We start from the raw sequence: 20,545 nt of genomic DNA, 5'->3' as shown, positions 1-20,545 counted from the left end.
AGCTTTGATGTCCCAGAATGTCACGTGACAAGCACATTTACCTGTGATTGAGTGCTGACCTCTTCAAGGAGGGAATTTTGAGTGGTTTTGGTTTGGCTTCACTGGTTTCAACAGCTTTTACACGTTATGATGACGCCATAGTCCCTACCAGTCTTCCTCTCAACAGAGGGGATCAGATGAATGGTTTGTTGTGACTTACAGACATGGGTTAGAGGGTTTTACATCCCAGCCATTTAAGGGAGTCCCCCTGGAAGGCCTTTGGTAAATTCTGAGTCAGGTTGGATTTCTCAATATCAAGTTCTCATACTTGGTGGCTGAAATGCTCCTTGCACCTGCATCTCTCTATTTTCTTCCTCAGTGACCCACACTGTGTGGAGTTGGTGGTCTCTGTGATTAGGTTTCTTGTGCATTCCGGTCTTTCGTTGAAGGAGTAGTCTGATTCAATTAAAAGCTCAGAAAACCCAATTGACCTTTTGAGCTTATTTATGTTTTTTATACTTTTCCCAAATGCAAAAAATTTCCATATTCCAAAAGACTTTGAAGGATGAATAATTATCAAAGTAATACTGTTATGCCTTGAAAAATCTAAGTATATTATTGTATTCTTTGCATTTTTTATAATGTTTTAGCATCCAGTGGGGGCTCAGTGGAGGGGTACTGTGCTGGAGAGAAAGAGGTCCTGGATAGCTTCAACAGATGGGTAGGTGTTTTTTTTTTTAGTTAAATGTATACATTATATTATATATTTTTGCCAGGGCATGTTATCAGTTCATAAATTAATATTTTGTGTACAGTGACAAGAAAAATTTGCAAACCACTTTCTGTATAAATCTGTCCAAAAATCTGATGACATCTTCATGCAAGTCCAAATAATTCACTAGTAGAGCCTGTTTTAACTAACAAATGATTATGTTGAGCATGTTGATATTGAAAACATCTAATTAGTGCTGCAGCTATTGATTATTTCATCAACTTATCAAGGAATCAAATAAATTCTTTTGCCTTGTCAAACAGCAATGTTATAATAGAGAAAATATATATATATATATATTTTTTTTTTTTAACATTATGTTATGTTGTGTTACCTGGTGTTGGCTCCACTCTGTGGACTTCAATGCTTTTAATTTAATTACCGCATCATTGAAGAGGTTATGGTTTGCAAGTTCCATTTTACAGGCTTTTTTGCAAATTGAAATATTTGTTGTGGCGAAAAGAGGAATCAGGTAATCTGGACACAGGTGTCAGATGGGGAATTTTTTTATGCACATCAGCCCTACCAGCGACATAGGTTGGTCAGAGATGGAACCAACAAAACAGCATGTGGCATGCTTCTTATACCTAAGACAGGCTATGTGTGTTGTGTGGATAGCCTTCACCCTTATCTTGAACTTCAACCATAGTGATTGTGCAGCACTGTGTGTGTGTGGTGTAGTTCTCTTTCCTGGCACCCCAGATGTCTTCTTCTTACTGTTTTGACTTGTTTGGCGCAAGAGCAGGTCCTGATGACCTGACTCTCATATTGACGCATGAACAAAGACAAGCCCTCTGAACCTTGTGTTTCCTCTACAAAGTCTCATGCCTTCGACATTTTCTGTCTTTTTTTCATTTCATGACTTTGCTCCATCTTATCAATAATAGCTCACATGAATTTGGAAATGTGTGTCAATAATAACCATCCATGTGAAATACAGGTAGAGCATGTCATATAATCTGAGTGAAATTAATCAGACAATGCTTTGGTTCAAGAAAAATTGCCTTGATCTTTTTATGTAATTGAGTTATTGAAATTACTCGAGTAATCATTTCAGTCCATTATCAAATATTGAAATCAATTGTAGAAACAGTGTTATTCCCTCAACTAATGAACAGAAGCTGACTGGTGTTCAGATTATCAAAGCTGACCACCATCACAGAGCATGGAGTCCCACCATGGATACCACAAAGGAAGCTGCTATACCACAAAACTTCACAACACAACTGGAGCATGCCTGATGAACTCATGAGACTGGAACTTCCCTATGTTAACCAGATGCAGTGAGTGCTACGTGTGGTGCAACAACAGCTCTGAAAATTAAGTCCCAGGTTTATCAAGGTCTCTTCTAGAATAATGTCAGCATGGCTCCACCTGCTGACGCTCAGGAGAAGCTACTGTTGCTGAAGGAACAATGACACTATACATCAAAGAAATTGCAGCTTCTGTGGTGGTTGAATCAGAGCCCAAACCTGCAACCAGTAGAGATGCATTGGACAGAGCTCAAAGAGCTTCTCATTTCTGACCTTCTGAGAATTTGTCTGAGCTGAAGCAGACTTATAAGAAGCATGCTCCAACCTTCTCCTTCTCTTCGTTGGGACATTTCATCAAACAAATTACGAACAAATACTTCTTGGAGTCTTGGTCTGAAGATATTCAGATATTTATTATCTTTGGCGTATGAGCCACTTTTAGATAAAACATACATGGATAAAGTTTCTGTATTTAGGTGTTTAATTGAAAAAGTTACGTTTTTGCTAACCAGCCAGTTGTTTACTGTAAAACTGCTCACTCAAAAACTGGGGTTGGCAATGGCAGCATTTGCTCTGTCAGTCTTTGTTGCAGCACATGTACAAAGTCTCAATCTAAGCAGAATAAGAATTTCCGTAATCTCCTGAAGTCACAGTCTGTGTTCAGGACTAGAAACCTTGCTTCAGATTGAACAAATTAAGGTATTGGAAATCAAATGTCACACATATTGAGGAACTTTGGTGAAGAAGCTATCAAGGAGCAGCCAAAAAATGCTGTGCAATGAAATCCAAAGTGGCAGCTGCGTTTCTTGGGAATACATAAGTTGCTATGTTGTTTTGTTTAATTTTTTTTTTTTTTTAATTATTATGACTCCCAAAAGCAAGAGTTGCAGTTGTTTTTCACGTTTCCATGTCCAAGAGATGCTATTTAGAATAGCACTATGAATGTGAAGTGGACTTGTACATAGTGTCACTTCGACCAGATCTAATCTCTGACTTCTCTTCATGGAGGATATTCAGTGAATTGGCAGCTAATCAAAAATGTTATTTGTCTTTATCCTTTAAAAATTTCCTGTTTGCAGCTAGGTGAACAGCTCGTTCAGTTGGTTCCTACCAGTGGAGTAGAAGTAGTTGAGTTTGAAGATGAGGGTACCTATATCCGCTTCAGCCCCCTTCTGACTGCTGCAGGTAACAACACACACAGAAGAACACTACTGTCTGCCTTTTTAATATGAGCGCAAACTCACTGACTCCATAATAAACACAGTCGGTGCATTACCATTACCCCCAGAATAGATCGTGATGGAAAGACATGCAGAGATAAAGACAATGAGAGACTGAGAGAGGGATGAAAGACAGATATAGAGTGGATGATAGACAAACTAATTTATCTGTAGGATTTCAAGTGACAGTTAAAACATTAACAGGAAGCAGTGACCATGACCTTCACTCTTTCTCAGCCCTGGGGACTCAGCAGCAGGACATTGAACACATGGTGAAGAGGCTGATGGAGCTTGTGCCAGTGATGAGCTCAACAGTAAGCCTCCGACAAGACTTCAGAGAGGAGACCCACCGACATGCAGCCTCACTCAGATATGTGGAGAAGCTCAGCTGGCCTGGCCTCGGGGCTGTCCGGTAAGGCTTGATGGGTGAAGGCTCAAAGGAGCTCTTAATTTAATCATCACCATGTGATTAAGAGTCAGTTAGTGAATCAAAAGACACATAGTTACATCACAATAAACTGGAATATCATCAAAAACTTAAAAACAGAAACTGAAACTAGTATATTATGTAGCCTCATTAAACACAGATTGATATATTTCAACAATTTATTTCTTTAAATTTACATGATTTTAACCCAAATTCAGCATTTCAGAAAATTTTTGTATTATTTAGAGATGCACCGATTGCCATTTTCTGGGCCAATTTCGATTTTCTGATTTTTCATGGAATGCGACCTGCTGATTCTGATTTCATTTTTTCAAACTGCTTTATAGCAAACAAAAAGAATATCTTCTTTTTATTATCTTTTTTAATAGAACATTCTGCCAGATTTTCAATAATAAACTTTCAACACCTCAAAGGTGGAAAACAAGTACAAATCTTATTTCACATATTAATTCCTGAAATGGGAAATTCACACAAACACAAAAACTTTTCACATCCAATATCTGGCACAAAAACTAATTTCCACTCATATATTTGGATATATTTCTATGAAAAACTTTCACATTTAGATCTGTAAACGTAAGTCTTATGGAGCAACCCTTTTCTTCTTTTTACATTCAGTAACAAAAAACACAAAAATAATTTTCAGTCATACTTAACGGCAGCCATTCTATCATATGTGGCAGATGTGTATTTGTTGGGTATTTTTAACACCTCAAAGGTTAAAACAAAGAAAAAAAAAAGAAGACAGGTGCAACACTTGCAATAAAAGAATATACAACTAACAAATAAATAAAAATAAATATAGGGGGAAGTTAAATAAAAAAAGAATTAAAGAGTGTTATTATATTTCAGTGAACACACACTTGACTATTGCAATTGCTTGTGCATTAATGGCAAGTTTTTCTTTGGAAACAGAACATTTCTACTATGTCACCAGATAATCTGTTTCTTCTCTCATCTACCACATGTCCAGCCAAGCTAAATAAGTGTTTAGCTATCAACACTATCAACACTGTGCATGGCGCACAGAGGTAAGCACAGACAAGCTGAGCTAGAGTAGGGAAACAGTCTTTTTTTAGGGTTAGGGTTTCTCACCTCTGCCAATAGGCACTTCTCACAGGTAGCTCTGTACCTGTATAGACAAGGGGCTGGCCAGATGTTGTTCCACCTCAGTATTTTCCTTCAGGATTTCATCATGAAGTGAAAACAGTATGCTGCATGTTTTTTTGGCAGCAGGTGCTTCCTCTGGGTCAGGTTCAGAGAGTGAGCACGTTCTCAATTAACCCCTGCTGATTCGCACTTAGAGTGGCTGGTAGGTCATAGTCTGCAACGAATGCCCCTATTCCATTTTGTCATGACATTTTGTTGCAGGCATCCTTTGTTGACCGAGCACTGTTTGAATATCATACAGACACGAGGAGGCCAGTGGCCAAATGTCCAACAATTTTTCTCCCTGTTTTCACTGTGTCCATGATGCTGTGTTGGGACAGCAGACATTCGTTCACTGCCAGCTGCAGCGTGTGAGCCATGCAGGGCAAGCTTGGCAAGTTAGCATCTTTGATTGCTTTAATCATGTTCTTTGCATTGTCTCACAACACCACATGAACCCTCGTCTTGCTGATTCCCCAATACTGTAGCATTCTCTTGAAAGCAAAGGCCAGATTCGCGGCAGTGAGGGACCCTGTCATCTCTTAACATTGTAGCATGACGTGGTGAAGTTGGAAATCGTCATCCACCCACTGTGCAGTTAGGCTCAGCATCGACATCAGGCTTACATGAGACGTCCAATTGTCCGTGGTGAAACTACAAGTGATTTTGGGATTTGCATGTAAGATTCTGCAAATTAACCCTGACATGTTATCAAACATCTCCTTAGGCGTGACATCTGAGAAATACCGCTTGGTATTACATATCATGGGCTCAGGTGGTTAATAAGACTTCTGAAACCTATATTTTCAACCACAGATGATCATCCAGTTCAATGAACTCCATCATTTTCCTAGTTATGGCTTTACTCTTTTCATTGCTGATAAAAGCTACCAGAGAGTGCTGACTTGTGGATGGATCTGGCTCAGTGCTCATTTTGTCTTGGTGTTTAGTCCCACGGCCCTTCTTAGTATCTTCAAACTTTCTGAAATCAGCAAGGTGATGCTGTTTTAAGTGCCTGATCAGATTCGTTGTACCAAAAGTTTTTGTCTTGGTCCCTCCACGCGCTACTTTGCATTTGCAGGTGTTACAAATGGCAAACTTGTTGTCTTCTCCAGGCATGCTGAAGAACTTCCATATTGCTGACATCTTCGTTAACCTGTGCGAGTTCTAGGCTACATGTGCATGTGCATGCTGCTGGTGTTGCCATGGTGTTTATCATGTGGTACACTTTTGCATGAGTTACTGCAGCGTGGCATGGAGGCGATCAGTCTGCAGCACAGCAGAGGTGTTATGGAAGTCCAGGTTGCTCTGATAGCAGCCTCCAACTCTTCTCGTCCCTGGGTGTGATGTCTCACATCTTCCACTTCACAATACCCCACAGATTCAATAAGGTCAGAGAAATTTGCTGGCCAATCAAGCACAGGGATACCATTGTCCTTAAACCAGGAATTGGTACTTTTAACAGTATGGGGAGGTACCAAGTGCTGCTAGAAAATGAAATCAGCATCTCCATAAGATGGTTAGCAGAGGGAAGCAAGAAGCAGCTTTAAAACTTGATGGCTGCACTGACCTTGGACCTGATGAAAGACAGTGGACCAACACCAGCAAATAACATGGCTGCCCAAATGGCCGCTGATTGTGGAAACTTTACACTGGACCTCAACATCTTCGATTCTGTGCCTCTGCTGTCTTCCTCCAGACTCTGGGACCTTCATTTCCGGATGAAATGTAAAATGTACTTTCATCTGAAAAGAAGACTTTGACCACTGAACAATAGAAAGATGCCTCTGACGTTGTCATTGGTTCAAGAGTGTCTTGATGCAAGATATGCAACAGTTCTATTTGTCTTTTATGTCATGTGGACATGTGCTATGTAGAAAACACATCCTGTAACTATCTAAGAAATTGGATGATGTTTGTGTAAGGAGGTTGACCCCCTGTGTCCAGTGTGTGGCGCTATGAATCTGCTGACACATGGACTTGTTCAGAGTAAGAGTCTAAACAAGTTTGCAAAATTTTGGGCAAATAGAACAATGTATTGCTTTTGAGTGTCCACTCTCACTTTTCAGTGGCGCTAGAGAACATCCCTCAATCTGATTTCATGTCATGTCGTAATGTAGGATGTGGAGAATATTGTGAAAATCAGATTATGTTTATGTATCAGAGCAATATCCTGTGTTCAGCGGGTGGTGCTCTGCGTGTGATTCAGTATTGACATTCTGATCATGTGTGGATAATTTAGACCTGAATGGTCCAACAATGTATGTTGGATTTATGAGGACTTATTATTTTTATGGCAAAACCTATAGGAGATTTTTTTTTTTTCTAGCCACCACGCCAAGCCAAGCAGGTGAGACGTACAAATAAGCTCTTGATAGCTTTATTTATTCGTGGTCGTGATGATACAAAGTGAATATAAAGTCATTGGTGAAAAGTCATGGGTGAAAACTATAGGAGGATTTTGTATGAGGCATGTAAATCGCAAAAATCTGCCAGAAATCGAAATGTCCAATCAAAATGGCCGACATCTTGTTAGAGTGTGGGTATAGATCCATGAGACTTTTTTTGTCCAGCTCATGATATTTATGGCAAGGTCAGCTGACAGTCTTGCCTTGGCCTGGGACAAAATAATTTTAGATGGGCTCCCACCACTGATGACGGGAGGTGAGGGGCTGGGGGGGGGGGCTTAAGCCCCCCCAAGCAAAAATAAAAATACTGTAAGCAGCTGCAACCAGAATGCTCTGACAGCTCATCCGCAGACATCCCAAACCTCCCGGAAGAGCACAGAGTGGCTGTGTGCGCGTATGATTGATCACGCGCACATACTAGAGAGCCAGCGTGCGTGTCTATGTGTGACCGACAGTGAAAATTCATAAACCACCCCAATGAAAAATCCAGCCCCCCCTTGTTCCCCCAATTAAGAATTTCTGGTGCCATTACTGGCTCCCCGTGCCCTGCGCCACAATCTCTCTCTCTCTCTCTCTCTCTCTCTCTCTCTGTGCTGATTTAATCACAGTTCTATATGAAACAGTAGAGAGAAGAATATAATTTGGCTACATTCAAATATTTTCCATTCACAACACTTTATACATAACTTAGAACATCATTTGGACTTTTACGTACACACATACACTATTTTACAGCGGGTAAAATAAGTATGGAACACGTCACCATTTTTCTCAGTAAATATATTTCTAAAGGTGCTACTGACAGGAAATTTTCACCAGATGTCAGTAACAACCTATGCAACCCACACATGCAAGGGAATCAAACCATAGATGTTCATAAATTATGTGTGATATAATGGAATGATACAGGTAAAAAGTATTGAACACATGAAGAAATGGAGGTGCAAAAAGGCAATCCTGTCCCTTGTCACTGCAAGTGTTCAGTACTTATTTTACCCACTGTACATTATCTCCTCTTCGTCTCCACTCCTCTTCCTCTACTCTTCCTTTTCTCTCCCTCCCCCCTTCTTCTCTCCTTCTTATCCTCTTCCTCTCCTCTGCTTCTACTCTTCCCCTGCTCCTCTTCTCCTCTTCATCCCCTCTCCTCTCCATCAGCAGCCTCTCTCTGCAGCTGGAGCCCTCTCCTCTTTTTCTCTTCCTTTTTGATGGAGCTACCAAACTCAGCTTTTTCTGTCAAAGATAACATTTTGTGTCAGGCTTTTATACAGGCTTGGCTAATGGATGTTAACATTAGAGCTGGGCAGTTTGTTTATGTTGCAAGGTTAACTGCACTGTTTTTACCTCTACATTTCTCATCCCAGCTTCACTGTCATCACCTTTTCTTAAATATTTGTTTAGCAAATTTCTTAACCCTTTATTTACTTCTCTTTTCTTTTTTTTTCTGGGCACCAGACTTGTGCTGACTGGACAAACATCAGACAACAGAAAACAGACAGGCATAGCAAAAGTAACCAAGGAGGGCAGAGCTTAGCGAAGGATCCACCAATCCTTCGCTAAGCTCTGCAAACCATTTGTTGGGAGGGGGGTGTTTGACATTAGTTTGAAGAAAACTAATTAGAAGCTTCTGTAACTCAAATATTACATAATCTTTTCCACAAATAGGCTTATTTTGAAAAATTATTCCGTAATTTCACGAGTGCCCAGTTCTGAGCCTCCCTCTACCCTAGGCCCGGGACAGCAGGCTCGTTAGTCCCCCCCTCCCCAGTGGGCCTATGTATGTGTATGAATTTTCATTCATGTATGTCGATCGTGAGCAAGGTTCTTAACAAAAGGTTTAACCTTGGAGCCATTTCTTTACATGCAAAAAAAAATTTATAATAATCTCTAGTGATCCAATAGGGTTTTTGCACTGTCAAATGCTCAACCCTGATAGACACTTGAAATATATGTCTGTGTGTAATGAATCTATATAAGATTTGAGTTTAACTTTTTGAATTAAATGTGTGAGTGTGTAAATTAAGATGATGTTGCATGATAGGGGTGTGATAGATGTGCTGATGTTCAGGTATCAGCCTCAGGAAGCTGAAGGACTGCATGAGAGCAGGAGAAAGCAGGAGCTGGAAAAACTTAACGCTGAGCTGCTGAAGAAACTGCAAGATCTTGACAGTGACATCATGTTCTCCTCTGGTTCGTGCTGTTTCACATCTGAGAGGCCTTTCAACTGTGTCGCCTCTGTTCCTTAACCTCATCTGTCTTCTCTTCCCAGGCCCCGAATTTGAGACAGAGGACGACTGTATCTTCATTGGCATGGTGACTGAGGATGTCGATGTTTCAGAGCTAGTGGAAACAATAGCCACCCTTGGGAAGGAAATAGAGGAGAGTGGAAGGGTAACAATTATATTAGTTTTATTTCGCTCTCAAAATGGATGGTGTAGTATTGTACTGGTGGTAAAAAAAAAAGGGTCTTGATACTGTCACAGACACGCAATGGTATTCCAGATGACTAGTGTAGTTCTTTCCTCTGCAATGAAGCAGAATGGAGTAGAGCCAAGTAAAAAGGCAAGGCAAGTCAAGTTTGTTTATGGAGCACAATTCGTACCCAGGGTAATTCAAAGTGCTTTACAGATACAGAAGAAAAAATTACAAGAAAGTAGATAGAATCATTACATAAATCATAAAAAAGTAACAATTGAATGAATTAAAAGCTAAAAAAGCACAGATAAAATAAGTTGTCATATGTACACCTAAATAGAACTGTTTTCAGCCTGGATTTAAATGTTGTCAGAGTTGAGGCCTGTCTCACGTCTTCTGAAAGACTGGTCCAGACTTTAGCAGCATAAAACTGGAACGCAGCCTCACCATGTTTAGTCCTGACTCTGGGTACCACCAGGAGACCATTCACCAAGGTTCTCAGGGCCTGAGATGGTTCATATGGCTCTATATGTCAGAGATGTACTTTGGTACTAGACCATGAAGAGACCTGTCCACAAGCAGAGCTGTTTTAAAGTCTATTCTGTGAGTGACAGGAAGCCAGTGCAGAGACCTGAGCACTGGACTAATATGGTCATATTTCCTGGTTCTAGTCATCTTGACTAGTTGGGCAAGTTGTGGTAACAGACTGCTCAGCACAGACTTTAGAAATATAGTGGGTAACTCATCAAGGCAGCACATTGATGGACTGCAGATGATCTCTTCGACTGTTTTGTCAGTGACAAGTGTGAAGTGTATCAGTTCTAAGTGTGTAGTTCGATGCAGGGTAGTTTTTTAATTCCTTGAACTTTGTCGTTAAAGAATGTTGCAAACTCATTACACTTAGATGTAGATATTAGGTCTAAGGGCAGTGAAGCTGGAGGGTTTGTTAATCTCTTTACTGTCACAAACAGGACATGAGTTGTTACTGCAGTTTGTGATGATTTGTGATGATTCTCCCTTGTTCTACGCAAGGTCTGATTGAACACACATAGCTTTTCTTTGTAAATCTCATAAGGAATCTGAAGCTTTGACTTGCGCCATTTCTGTTCAGCTCTCTAGCATTTCTTTTTTTGTGCCCTGACTGAGTCTTCTTTACTCCATGGCATCTTTTGCCGACTTTTAACCATTCTAGCCTTGACAGAAGCTATGGTATCCAACACATTTAAAACACTTGCTGGAAAAGAGTTCAACAGGTCATCAACATTAAAATGTGGGGTATTTTCAAACTTAATCAATTCCATAAACTTGTGTCCCTGCGCTGTTGTTTATGAGTCTTCCTTGAACAACTGTAAACCCAGCTACCAGTTTGGGTGTAACAGACAAGTCGAAGAAGACACAAAAATTATCAGCTAAGCAACGTCAACAACGCTCACATTTAAGATAGTAACACCCTTGGTAATGAGCACATCCAGAGTGTGCCCTCTGCTGTGGGTGGGCTCAGTCACATGCTGAGTTAGCCCAAACATTTCAAGGACCGCAGTGAGTTCTTTAGCACGCCTGTCATTGGCTACATCCACATGCACATTCAAGTCACCTATAATGACCGACAGTCCAAATCAGTGCACACAACTGAGAGTAGTTCAGTAAAATCGCCAATAAAAATATTCTGTGGTGGTTTGTAGAGGGTGATATAAAGTATTGAAGATAGTTTTAGTTCCATTTTGAATGTTACATAATCAAACGATGAGGAAAAAAAAAAAAAAAACCCAAATGACTATTTGTGGCTAAATGTTGTCTCTGAATATGGCACAAACAGCCCCACCCATCTGGTTTTGTCATGTTTCAGACACAAAATTGAAGTGAGGTGGACTAGACTCAATTAGTACTGCATTAGCTGTGTTTTAGTCGAGCCATGGCTCAGATAAAAGAAATAAAACTATTAATTAAGAAAGATTTGTTATTTAAAGATCTGACATTGAGTACTGCGTGTTTAAGATTAGCTGGAGTAGAACTGGATGATGTGTTCCTCCAGGGGATATGGATTAGATTTCTCTGATAGGACAGTCTAACTGTCCCTCTCTTATCTAATCTCTGTGGTTTGACAGTAGTTATTATTTTAGAGGAGAACTCTCCCTCCCCGGACCTCTGGTAATATGAGGCTTAGCAACGCAGAGGCCTTGGCATCCTAGATAACAGCATCGACGCTGTTGGAGATAACAGCTGTGGGCACCAGTGGTGTGGGCTGAGCTGGGGGGGCCTTGGCTGATGGAGAAAGCTGAGGAGGGAGAGAGGCGCGATTCTTTTTTGTAGATCAAATCCTTGATCTTGTCATGTCTGGAGTGAGCGGAACCATTTTGATCCCAGATTTCACGAAGCTTTCAAGGTCATCAGGAAATCTCATGGGTGACGGTGGAGACGAGAACGATAGTGAAGCTTCTCTGGAGGGTGTAGATGCTGCAGGTGGGTCCCAGACCTGTGGTGCAGATGATGGAGGAGCTGCTGCATCTGAGTCCTGTGTTGGGGTTGCTGTAGGTGCCACTGTCTTTGCTGTGGCCAAATTCTTTTCTGGGTTCTTGGTTGGCGAGGCAGGAACCCTGCTCTCGTGCCTCTCTTCTCTGTGTGGCAGTGCAGGATCTGGTTCAGGCCTATTCTGATGCCTCAGAGCATGGAAGAGGTTACCCATCAGTCGTCTCGATCCACATCTGTTCAGGTGTGGGCCTTTTTCATTAAACAGAGCCTTTCTTTGCCAGAAAGAATTAAAGTTCTTGACGAAATGCAGTCCTCACAGACTTTGGACAGCCATGTGTTCACTTCAAGCAGCTGGCTAACCCTAACCCGCTAATGAACATGGGTATTGCCACTTTATCAAGACTATCAAACAGTTGATCAAATTCTTCTTTTAAGATTTCAGACTGTTTTTTTTCTGATGTCCACTGCACCCATGTGGATTATCAGCTTTTTCAGTCCTTGGTGCTTTGCCAGTTCTTCAGGGAGTTGTTCTGTGATATCAGCGACAGTGGCACTAGGATAGCAGCAAGTAACCATCCTGTTCATGTTTATTTTAGATATGGCTCCGTCTCATCATCGTCATATTTGCGCTGACAGTGGTAAAAATCTGTTTAACTTTATTCCGGGTGAGGTTACAAATCCTCCATTGGTCCCAGCATTTTCAGCACCAAGTCCATTATAAGTGTCTTTACAGAGTCGTGGAAAATACACAGTATCATTTACTTATCATTGTCGTTGAAAGTAGCAGTTTTTTCACCCCTCCCTTTGAAAATAAATGTGGACTTCTTACCACTCGATTCCACTGGAAGTGTTTCATGAAGTCCTTTTTCAGTTTCTAAGGCAAAAATCCTTCCTTGTACAGCAAGAATTTCTTGATATATCCAACAATTTTCGCAAGGAGACTTTGTTTGGATTTGGACTTTGTTTGTTGAAAATTATTCAAAAAATCTTGGTTGACTTAAAAGAAAAAGAATAAAATCATATCCAAAACTTTCGAAGCGAATAAAGCAGCATGCACCAAGGAGCAGGCAGAAACACATCCACACCATGTCAGAAGCAGATTGCAGCATTATGATAACATTTTATAAACTGCAGTTATTATTTTACTTCATATTATTTAGCCTTAAAATAAGCCAAATGCATGGTGGTATGACATGGTTCAATGTCATTCCCTTTAATAAATTGCTAACAGCACTTTTTTACCCTTTTCATTTTAGTACTGCATTTACTGCAGTTTAATAACTGCAGTAAATACCATAACGTGCACCTGATACCAAGGTATTATTGTCTGCCTTTGCCTTAGTCCTACTAAAGCTAAGTGTCCCCTGTCGTCTGTCATCTGTCGTCTGATGCATAATAAAGCAAAAGAAATAAATGTGCTATGACCATATCCTGCTAATCTGACTAGTTGGTGTGCCTCTGCCTTTGCCCATGAAGGACAGCTCTTTTGAATATCAGCTGAGGCAAACAATACATGTTAGATTTTAGTCTGAACCACATCAGACGTTAAGGATTGAAAAATGTCCTTTAACAATGCAAAATAGTTGTTATTCCTTTCTGCGCAGCTGTTGGAGAACATGACAGAGGTGGTAAGGAAAGGAATCATGGAAGCAGAGCTGCAACTACAAAGGGCCAATGAGGAAAAACTCATGGAAGAGGTTTGTGTCCATCTCTGTCTCTAAGAAAAACAGCAAAACAGTGACCACACACTGACGCACTATGCATTTATCAATTCAATGCAATTTTTCTGTCATTACACCTTCTTCAGGCATACAACAATGCAAACAGGCCTTAATATGTAGAGGAAAAACCACTCAATCTGGCAACTGATACCTGCCACACTAACAAATAGGCCTACGTCGTCAAAAAAAAAAAAAAAAACCCAGCATATTTTGAGGGCTGTCGCTGCACATTTGACATAATAGCTCACAGCAATCGAACATATTGAACTTGAATTATAAACTATGATCTGAACAAGTTCATTTTAAATTTTGAAAACTGAACTATTAGCTAGATCATTTAGAAAGTGAACTTTTCCAACACTGGCTGACTGCACTGCAACGTCCCATCACTCCTTTTCATGGCTGCCTGCGCTGTCGCTTCCCTCTCTCTTAATCATTGGGGGGAGCTGGCTGCAGAACGACTCAACCATCACGATCAGTTTTTAATATTTTATCAGGAAATAACTCCAGTGTTCTAGTGTGATTTTTTTTTTTTTTTTTTTTTTTGGGGGGGGGACAATTAGGGCACGATTTGGGATTCGGGACAACTGCTTTAATTTCTGGACATCTGGTCACCCTACTATGAGTGGATGATCCTCATTGTATTTAAACTTGTATTTTAAACATGTTTGATCAACTTGCTTCATGCATTCACATTGTGGTCTGTGTGGGTGTGTGAGGGTCTATATGTACCTGTAGAAATCTAATACATTGGAATTTTTGACTCTGCAGGGGATGCTGCGACAGCTTCCTCTCGTTGGCTCTGTTTTGAACTGGTTCTCTCCGGTTCAGAGCTCCATAAAGGGAACAACATTTAACCTGGCTGCAGGTACTGTGAAGTTCTGGTATATCTGGACAGAAAAAATTATTATGAATAAAAATTATAGTTGCTTGCATTTTCATTAAAATAGAAATTACACTTTTGTGTATGTGAAGTCTTCTCCTCTCCCATTTTTACACGCACTGTGTAGTGCATTTTTGTATTGTAGCAGATTAGCTCCTGGTGGCCCTGGAGCTGATTACACTGTAACTTTAGAAACCACTTGCAAACGGACAAAACAGAACTCAGAAAACACCTTCATCAACCGCAAACACACATAACACACACACACACATAACACAACCCAGTACAGAAACATCACACAAGTAGCACAAAAAGCACAAATGCTGACAGGGGACACAAAAAAAGTGATGCCTTGGCAGGACATGTGGTCTTCAATGCTTTGTGACTTTGAACTTAGAAACTCAGAAAGTGTAACCCATTCCAATTTCCAAATATAAGACAAGCCACAGTTTGCATTTCCCATTTTAACATTATACAATGTACATATTTTTGTATTTTTTTATCCACAAAATCTCAAACTGTGGAGCTAATTTTCAGTACACATCTAAAATATGCATATGCTGTAGAAGGTATCACACACAACACATTAATTATATTTTTGAAGCTCCTCAAAGGGCTCTAACCATAGCAGCGTATCCATAATGCTCATTACTTCCAATAAAAATAAATAAACAAATGAAGTATGGATGTTGACAGGTTCCCTGGACTCCACAGAGGTGATATACTCCACCAAAGCCCAGGCGAGCAGACTGTCACTGCAAGACACACCCACGTCCTCATCAAAGAGATTGCAAGGTATGATTATCCATTGCTGTTGCGCACCTCTGTAATTTCAAATAAAAGCTACAAATCCCAAATAATAGCACATTGTGATGTCACGAGAGGCTGTGTAGTGGAAGGGAGCTACAACCCCCTCTGGTGGCTGCAGCTGCTAACTGCTATGTCCCCATCTCGTGGTGGGGAACGGGAACCCTCACCTCAACACACCTGAGGGAGATCATGGACTGATTGCTAGGTAGGGATTAGAAGAGACTGAGTGTGTGTGCTGGGGAAATGACAGGAGGCTTGCTCAGCTCCAGTGTGTTTGACCGACACACCTGGCCTGGAGTACAAGTACAGTGAGGATCAGCCATGTTGCTTGGATATGGAACTGTGATCTGACAGTCAGGCCTGTATAGCAGTGTGTCAACCTTTCATGACATCACATGTACTTTGGTAGGGCTGATTCCCTAAAGAGGAAACACAACCAAAATAGTTAAAGGCATTTGCAGGCAATTGTTGACTGCGACTGCCATTCACTCTCTGACACTGACTAATTGAGTATGTCTTAGCCTCTGCCACTCAGATCCACTGACTGTGTTGATTGCTATGTATTGGCTATGAAGTGTGCAGTCTGTTGGTTGGTTGTTCTTGTGGCAGGGAAATATCGCTGAAGACTCTGCAACATTTTGTTAAGAGTGGACTAGTTTTGATGTGCTTCTAAAGGTTTGTTAATTTGTCCAAGCAGTCACAGATATATCCTGTTTGCAAGAATCTGTCTGTCCCTCTGTAAGTTACCTAGTTCATGTTAGGATGGGTTCTCTCTGAGCTTCTTCTGTCTTTGTTAGAACTTGACACACAGAATTCTGGGTATGTATTATGGAAATGATGTAACACGTTCACTTACTGTACTTATGATTGCCCACAGGTCAGAGGTTATTCCGGCACTCAGGGGCAAGCACCATCTCCTTTACTGAGATCAGCTCTATCGGACAAGCTGATGAGATAACTGGGAAGGAGAGTACTCCTGTGCACAGCAGCATCCATCCTGCTACCACTCCACCTTCACCAAAAGAGGACATGCACAGTGGAAGGGATGTTTCACTACAAAAAATCCCAGAGTGTGCTGAGATGGTAGGAAGTCAGGAAGCCTCTGAGGGCCAAGAGATCAAACACGGTGAAAGATAGGACAAGTCTCTGTGCAGGTGTCTTCGTACAGGCCTCTAATGGTACCAGTGTAACAGACATTTTAAAAAGGGATTACATTGCGAATATAACTCTTCTGGTTTTGAGGAAGAACCACCAATGGATCTAGATTGGGATGTGTGTTTTTGTCAGTTCTAGGGCAGTTGTGCTCTCGGAGGAAAATCACCTACCATTTTACTAGACTGTATAGCAAAAGATTAGCCATATTACAGTTTTTTGTTTTTTTTAAGAAACATAATTTAATACTCAATTAAGCAGTCAACAGGAAGTGAAGTAGCGCAAGCATTTACAATTGAAATTTTCAGAGTCCTCACCATAAATAATGTAAATGCAATATATCAGTCCTGCCTTATCACTGAATCATATTTTATGATGAAATAATTTTATATAGGAACAGTGTTTAATTTGAAATGGTTACTACTAACAGCATTCGCCTGCTTCAAGCTTCACTCCATTCATGTGTGCACTGCCTACAACAACATCATAATGGAGTATTAGTCACTTCTGTAGAAAGAAAAAAAGTTTAGTTTAGAAAAAAAAAAAGATAGTCCAAATATATTTTGAGGTAGGATGAGTATGATGATGAGGTCACAACTGAACAAAGAAATTCACAAAATTAAAGAAAAAAGCTGTCGCTTCCCATACAAACATCACAACATTGACATTGAAGATGCAACATAAAAATGTCCTTTTACAGTAATTGGTCATACCATTCACACCTTTTAACAAATTACATTTTCCAAAGAGTCATTATGAGATAAAGTTATTCTACAAAAAAAAATTATGATTTATATAGGCTAGTAGTAACAGTAATTTCACTAGGAAAGAAGACATTACAGGAATAAGTTATATTTGTATAAAAACTGTTTTGATCTACAAGGTGAAGTCACAATTTGACACAAATGCAATTTTACAAGGTCTTTTACAGACATGGTAAAAGATGAAAATGTTATTTTATAAGAAAACATACATAATAATCTAGTATGGTGTTAAAATCCTCAGATTCTCCACAATCCTTTTTTTGTGGGTTTCGGTACCCTACTGTTCACTGTCAATCCTGTATGAAAATATAGCTCAATACATTACTAACTATTCTCAAAATCATAGATTTTATTCTAAGATTGCATTATTTCCAAGTTATAAAAACTATTTCTTCTGAAAGTATGGATATTTTTCAGCTCTTTTCTGGGATTATGAGTTGTGAGTTCTCAGTGGGGCTTGTCATGTTACTGTGTGTGGAATTTTTCTTTTCTTTACCAAAAACATCTTGCCAGCCCTCAGTAAAACTACAATTTGTCCTTGACCATCCTCTGAAGACTTTTAAGTGCCATATTTTAAGGGGAAGCTGGGCCTTGATGAGCATAAAATGACAAATGACCATTTTAATTGAAATTGTGACATACATTGCAATGTCTGCCAAAATAATTGCAATATGATTTATCTTTTCACCCTTAGTTCTGCCGCAATGTTAGCCCTGTGTCACTGTGGCTGAATATAGTCCTGGAAGCATCAGCTATAGCAGGAACTCCCTCACACAATTGGTTTTGAGGACTGTGGTGTTTATTCATGTCTATCTGTTTGGTATGTCTGGGGGGGCCAAGACCACGACAGTGTCACAACCTGCAAGATATAGTTACAAAACTTACCAGTTTGGTGCTTGAAATAAAAATGAAAGCTGAGGTTAAAAGTGTTTGTGCTCCAACAAATGAATAACTAATGGAGCTATAACTACTGTACCATACAGAGTACTGGGTCAGAAAATCACCATATGTGGGCTCCAGGCCTGCTGTGTTACCGTCACTGGATACTATCTAGTTTATTTTAATTGTTTGTTGCACTGTGTTAAACAATTCAATTGAATGTATGAGGCTTTAAATTTCAGCACTTGACACTATCACCCTCACTTTTGCTCTTTGCTCTAGTTTGAAATGTAATCTCAGGATTATCCTAAGCATGTTGTCTGTAATTTATTAACTATACTTCATTTACTTTTAGGGTGTGTGTCACTGTGGGATGTGGGATAAATGACAAAAGTCATTTATAATCAAAATGTGGTTTTCAACTCAGATGGTGTCTGTGATCTCACCCTGCTACGTGTTAACTACAGACCAATTTGAGTTTAGGAAACCAAATGCAGTCTACCTTAAAAGATTAAAGCTCTCACATGTTTAATGTGGCTACCAACCAACTAATAGGAAAACACAGTCTGATATGACATTCCTACTGCCTGTAGATGTGCCCTCTGTATTGATAATGTAATTGATCACCTCACAATTTAACATCGAACAAACTGATAAGATCATTGGACTGGGAACCTCTCCAGGGTGTACCCCGCCTTTCCAATGGGAGCTAGGATTGGCTCCAGCACCCAGAAAAAGATAAGCAGCAGAAGATGAATGAATGAATTAGTTAAAGTAGTTTCTTTGTTCAGAGTTGTAACTTGTATTACTGGAACTTGTAATATGTGATGATATTTAAAGAAAGATTTAAACATAAGTGGTAGGTCATTCCAAAGCTTGACTTTTTCTTGCCACACACAGAAGTCATCAGTTGATTGACAACTCCTGTGTTTTAAAATTTAGATTATGTTTTCATCAATTGGGCCTCTTGATTTTTAACTGAGCCATACAACAGCTATTTCTGTTTAAAGGTGGATCTTATGGACATATTTTGACACAGATCAAACGCCCCCGCGGTTGCTTCTCAATTGTAGTAAAGATTTTTGTTCCCATCAGTCACTAACACCCAAACTCATCATAAAATAAGGACCAATTTACCTGAATCAATACTGACGATGAGACAGTCATGGGGAGCATACAACACACATTTTTCTATAGAATAGTTTTTGGAACTGAAGAGGGCAAAATCAGGACAGTTGGGGTGGTAAAATATGGGTTTTGCTCTCATGTATATAAAATACAGCATTAAAAACAATAGGAATGTCGAAGAATGGAAGCCTAAACCCAGATTTGGCTGCAGTGGTCCTTTAGAAGGTTAGGGCGAAGAGTATACTGTGGAAATATTTACTGTAAAGAGTTATACAATGGTTTAATAAGGGATTAACAAGGGAATGAAAATTACAAAAAGATGTATTTTAGCTTTATTGCACTTTTTCTGTAGATAATTACTAATGTTCTTTAGGTAATTTCTTAAATGGTATCAATTAATCAGATACATTTTATTGTGATTATTATGGAAAGCTGAATCAATAGCTATGTATGACGAAGAAATTTTGGTTTGATATTTAATCAAATTGGCTGTATTTCATCAGCGGAATCCTTCTCTTGAATATTTTCTACTATTAATTTACAGCAAAGAAACATGATTACATGTTTTGAGTAAGTTGTATCTCTCTACATATTAAATTCTACGTTTTATAGTCTTAGGAGGCTTTGTCTTTCTTTCGTTGTTTTGACTCTGAAAGAACCTCACAAGCTGAATTTTGTCATCCTCTTTGCACTCGTGAGCTGGTCAATCAATGCTACTAATGTGAATAGTTCACTTAGCATTTATCTTATCAGGTATTATGCAGATAATGTAGTGGGAAGAGCGTGCATCCCAAAAACAGGAAGCCACAAGGTCCTTGTTGGCATTGGTTCAATTCCAGCCAGTATCATTTGTCCCATGCCATTCCCCACACTTTCTGCCCCATTTCCTGTCACTCTTCAAACTGTCCTATCACATAAAGCCAGGAAAAGAAACTTTAAAAACTATGTCGGAAATTGATAAAAAATTGTATATATAATGACCAAGTGAGATAATTACATCATAGTGTATCCTTCATTTCAGACCTTTTAACACATTTTTACAAATAACATTGTAATTCTGTAGCACACTTTTTTCAAGATAGAAACAGAACCAAATGG

The 20,545-nt window shown here is 39.7% G+C and overlaps 1 protein-coding gene across 1 annotated transcript in view; it reads left to right on the top strand.

Annotated features, from left to right (window-relative positions):
• Positions 1-20,058, top strand: part of pdxdc1 (pyridoxal-dependent decarboxylase domain containing 1) — a 56,128-nt gene extending 36,070 nt beyond the window's left edge. Inside the window, exons 15-23 of the mRNA XM_029507741.1 lie at positions 630-700; positions 3,084-3,189; positions 3,462-3,636; positions 9,295-9,416; positions 9,496-9,617; positions 13,715-13,807; positions 14,603-14,699; positions 15,411-15,509; positions 16,402-20,058. Of these exons, the coding sequence (XP_029363601.1) occupies positions 630-700; positions 3,084-3,189; positions 3,462-3,636; positions 9,295-9,416; positions 9,496-9,617; positions 13,715-13,807; positions 14,603-14,699; positions 15,411-15,509; positions 16,402-16,661 (1,145 nt within the window). The 3' untranslated portion in view covers positions 16,662-20,058. The remainder of the gene's footprint in view (positions 1-629; positions 701-3,083; positions 3,190-3,461; positions 3,637-9,294; positions 9,417-9,495; positions 9,618-13,714; positions 13,808-14,602; positions 14,700-15,410; positions 15,510-16,401) is intronic.
• Positions 20,059-20,545: the final 487 nt, after the last annotated feature.

The sequence above is a fragment of the Echeneis naucrates genome, chromosome 8, assembly GCF_900963305.1.
Source record: "Echeneis naucrates chromosome 8, fEcheNa1.1, whole genome shotgun sequence".
In the NCBI taxonomy this organism is placed as follows: Eukaryota; Metazoa; Chordata; class Actinopteri; order Carangiformes; family Echeneidae; genus Echeneis; species Echeneis naucrates.
The sequence above is the reverse complement of the archived record's forward strand: the minus strand, read 5'-3'. Positions and strand labels throughout refer to the sequence as shown.